Raw genomic sequence first — 4380 nt, 5'->3', positions numbered from 1 at the left:
CTCAGCTCTTCAGCTCAAGGCGAGCGTTCTACCACTTGAGCTACAGCGCCACTTCCAGTTTTCTGGTGGTTGATTCGAGATAGGAGTCTCACAGTCTCTCCTGCCTGGGCTGGCTTTGAACCGCGATCCTCAGATCTCAACCTCCTGAGTAGCTAGGATTACAGGCGTGAGCCACCAGCTATAGCTTATTTTTTGAGGTAGGATATGGCTAACTTTTTGTTTGTGCTGGGCCTCAAACTGCTATCCTCTCATTTTTTTCTTCTCATATAGTTGGGATTATTTGTGTGCATGACTGTGTCTGGTCCCTTGTTTATAGTGTCTTATTAGTGTCTCCTTCTTCTTCTTAACTTTTGAACAGAAGGAATTGAGTTATTACTCTTCATGTCCTTGTCTTCTACTTCTACCATTTATATAATTTATGGGTTGATTATGAGTAACTACTTTCTTTTCCTTCTTTGTGAGTTGTTTTTTTGTTTAATTTTTATAAAGGGGTTACAGTTACATAATTAGGTAATGAGTACATTTTGGGCAATGTTACCCCTTCCCTTGCTCTCCTGTAGTAATTTCTCATCAGATGCCGTAGGCTTACCTTATTAGATGTTGAATAATTTTGTATTTCCAGAAGTAATCTTGGGTACATTGCCCTGAAAGTCATACTGAACACTCCTGGAGCAGGAAGCAGCATGGCTTCTGCCACTCTGCTACAGAATAGAATATAACACCACATCACATTTCAGATATCTCCACAAGCAGATGATTTCACTTTCATAGGTGATTTAATCAGAAAATACTATACATATGGAATGTACAAATATGAAAAATGGTTATTAAGCTGTAAAAAGGTCTTTGCTATTCTCCATTATCTGATAGAAAATTAAATACTTGATAGTGTGGTCCTGATGTGTTTTGTTTTTAAGATTTCTGAGATGTAGCTAGAGCCATATGTTCCCCATTACTTAGGAGAGCAGCCTTTTAGGTGTCTACCAGTGGTCTGTGAGTCTTGTGCTTTTCTAGCTGGCTCATGAGGGCAGGCACTGGATGCTGTACTCTTGGATTGTTTTGTGTGGATTTTTTTCCTTGGCTTTATGTTGTTTCCTGACATGCATGTAAATGCTGGTCCACATTCCTCTGCATACTGGATAAGAACATCTGAAGATCTTCAAAATCCTTTCTCGCAGCTTTCTTTTTGGTAAATTGTGTTTCTGGTGAAATCTAGTCACCTGTTCTTTCCAGACTCTCAACTCTTAGCTCAGCTCACAGTTCTCTGTCTCAGGACAGTGAACTGGGGCAGCCAGAATGCAGCCTCTTCATTCCCTTTCCTATAGGCTTCAGGTTTATTTCTATCTGCCCCATTTGTTATAAGCCACTTGGTCATAGTATTTTGCACAGTTTTGCTTGTTATGGAAGACTGCATCCTATTATTCCATTTGAAATAACAAAGACTTAAAGAAATAAAGACTTAATTTTATTTGACACTTTTGCCCATTTTTTTCCTCTTCCAATTTTAACTCTTACTTCCTAAACTCTTGAAATTGAAGTAAGGTCCAGTGGGTCATCAGGGTGCAGATGGACACTCCTTCACGTCCATGAAGTTCCAGAGTTTCCAAATATGTATAAATTTTAGATTTGAGTATTTGATGAATGGGTACTTGATGTTCATTTTGCAAATTTAGTCATGCATAGAATCTCTTCTAATAATAAATGTAATTACTCCATTCTACTCTTCTCTCAGGTGCAAGTTTCACTTATATCGTTTATTCTGCTAATTAAAACAACTTGGTACATTGCTCTAAAAGTCATACTGAACACTTCTGGAGCACGAGGCAGCATGGCTCCTGCTACTCTGCTATTACAGAATAGAATACGACACCAAAGTCTTTAACACATTTCAGATACCTACACAAGCAGATGGTTTCACTTTCCTAGGTGATTTAATCAGAAAATACTATACATATGGAAATGTTCAAATATAAAGAAATGGTTATTTGTTAGACTGTAAAATGGTCTTTGCTGTTACCATTATAAACCAATCTGAAATCTGAAGTTCTACAGTGAATCTCATGGTCACCTCTCATTTTCTTACCTTTGTTTTTCTTCTAGCCTGCTCTCAAGTATGTGTTGTATGCACTAGTTGGCTTTGTGGGTTTTATAACCCACTACGTGCTTCCTCAAGTTAGGAAACAGTTACCGTGGCACTGTTTCTCTCATCCTCTGCTGAAGACAGCAGAGTATAATCAGTACGAAGTTCGAAGTAAGTATTTCATGAACAGTCTTGAATATTACATTCCTTTTCTCTTTACTTTGTGGATAAGTGACTGAGTTAAATCAAGTGTCATTAAGTAACACTTTTACTTATGTTTCCTGTCCTTAGATTTGAAGCTTTCAATGAATCAAACCTCTTTCAGGACACTTGAGTTTTCAGCTGAAATAAAAATATCAGTGCTACAAAGCCAATTTTCCACAGAATAAAGTTACTTGTTCCTTCTCTCAATTGTTTCTCACAGATGTTATTGCTGAATCCTCCAGTGTATGACTAATTCTAGTCTACTCTTGCCCTAATCTTTCCCTTGCCATGTAACAGCATTTTAGCACTCTTAAAGGCCTCTATTTAAAATGTTTTTAACTTAAGCCATAGGGAAGAAAGATCTTCATTCTGTTCCACCAGAGACACTATGTCCTTCTAGTCGGGAGTATAAAAAGAATTGATAAAGTAAAAAGACATTAGAGGCATTTTCTAGTTGCTGTTATTTGGATTTGGGATGAAGTATAAAATGATTCAAAAGAGATAGAAGACTAGTCCATCTGGCAAACTTGCTCCTTGCCACTATTAACTCTTGACTTTTCTTTCTTGTGTAATAAACAAATAACTAGAGGTTTTAGAGATTAAAGATTAGGCTGGGGATATAGCTTAGTGCCAGTGTACTTCCTGAGTATATGCAAGGCCATCAATTGAATCCTCAGCCCTGTTAAAATTATATTAGGAAAACAAAGGAGGGGGAGTAACAATGCTTGACAAGAGATGTACTCATTACCTTACTAATGTAACTGCAACCTCTTTATACAGCGTCTTTACAATACAGTAAAATTTAAAAATTATATGTAAAATGAAATTCATCTGAACGTAAATCATTCTAAGTTGAAAATTTCAGAGTTTATAGAAGTTGACAGTTGATTAGAATAGTGGGTTTCTTACCTTTTTGGAGGTAGTACTAGAGATTGGTAGTTAGGTGCTTTACTCCTAGAGCCTTGTCTCCAGCCCCTTTAAGGTTGGTTACTTTCAAGCAGGGTTCTGCTTTATGTATGGGCCAGGTTGCCCTTTGATTCTCCTACCCTGCATCACTGACTATGACTGGCCTTTATCACTGTGCCTAATCGTTCTGCTTTCTCTTATAGTTCTAGGCTACAGGACAATAGCTGTGTACCACTGTGCCAGCAATTGCTAGAGATGGAGTCTCTTGCTTAGGTTGACCTCGTATTATGTCTCTCAGTCTCCACCTCCAAGTAGCTAGGATTACAGTATTAAGCCAGTGCACTCATTTTCTCATAGTTTTTACTGATAAAAGCCTAAGTTGTAAGATTTTCCTTTCTTGTCTGTCACATTGCCAGCTTATTTCATGCATTAGATAACATACCTTCTTCTTGACTTTGCCTTGTTAGATGCAGCTACTATGATGTGGTTTGAAAAACTTCATGTATGGCTTCTTTTTGTGGAAAAGAATGTCATCTATCCGCTGATTGTTCTCAATGAACTTAGCAGCAGTGCAGAAACAATTGCCAGTCCAAAGAAACTAGATACAGAGTAAGTCCAAGAGTCCTGTAATCTAATTTGTCAGACTATAAACAATTATTAGTGATGTCTTATTGTCATTAAAGCCATGTCTTGAGTATTGATTAAATACTAGATAAGCACTGTCTCTTTGATATAAGGCAATATAATTTTTTTTAAAAGCTGAAATTTTATTTTTGGCTTATCCTTTTTTGAACATCAGATTTTTTTCTTGGCATATTTTCTACTCTAAAAATCTCATCAGAGGATATGAATAAAGTTAATTTTTAACTTTGGTGAATGGCTAATTTTGTACACTTAATAAACTGTTCCATGTCTGTGGTCATTTGCCTATGTGATTACCTATATTATTACCCTTGTATGTGCCACATTTTGTAGAACAGTGTTAATTTTTTTTTTTTTTTTTTGCCAGTCATCGGGCCTGAACTCAGGGCCTGGGTGCTGTCCCTTAGCTCTTCAGCTCAAGGCTAGCACTCTACCACTTGAGCCACAGCACCACTTCCGGCTTTTTTCTTTTTGCTTATGTGGTGCTGAGGAATCAAACCCAGGGCCTCATGCATGCAAGGCAAGTGCTCTACCACTGAGCCACCTTC

The 4380-nt window shown here is 37.5% G+C and overlaps 1 protein-coding gene across 1 annotated transcript in view; it reads left to right on the top strand.

The window, feature by feature from the left end:
• Window positions 1–4380, top strand: part of Pcnx (pecanex homolog (Drosophila)) — a 149003-nt gene that overhangs the window by 117147 nt on the left and 27476 nt on the right. The window contains exons 20-21 of the mRNA XM_013015492.1: window positions 2101–2251; window positions 3658–3799. Of these exons, the coding sequence (XP_012870946.1) occupies window positions 2101–2251; window positions 3658–3799 (293 nt within the window). The remainder of the gene's footprint in view (window positions 1–2100; window positions 2252–3657; window positions 3800–4380) is intronic.

Source organism: Dipodomys ordii, unplaced genomic scaffold (assembly GCF_000151885.1).
Source record: "Dipodomys ordii isolate 6190 unplaced genomic scaffold, Dord_2.0 Scaffold2, whole genome shotgun sequence".
NCBI lineage: Eukaryota > Metazoa > Chordata > Mammalia > Rodentia > Heteromyidae > Dipodomys > Dipodomys ordii.
This window is presented reverse-complemented; position numbering and strand designations above follow the sequence as displayed.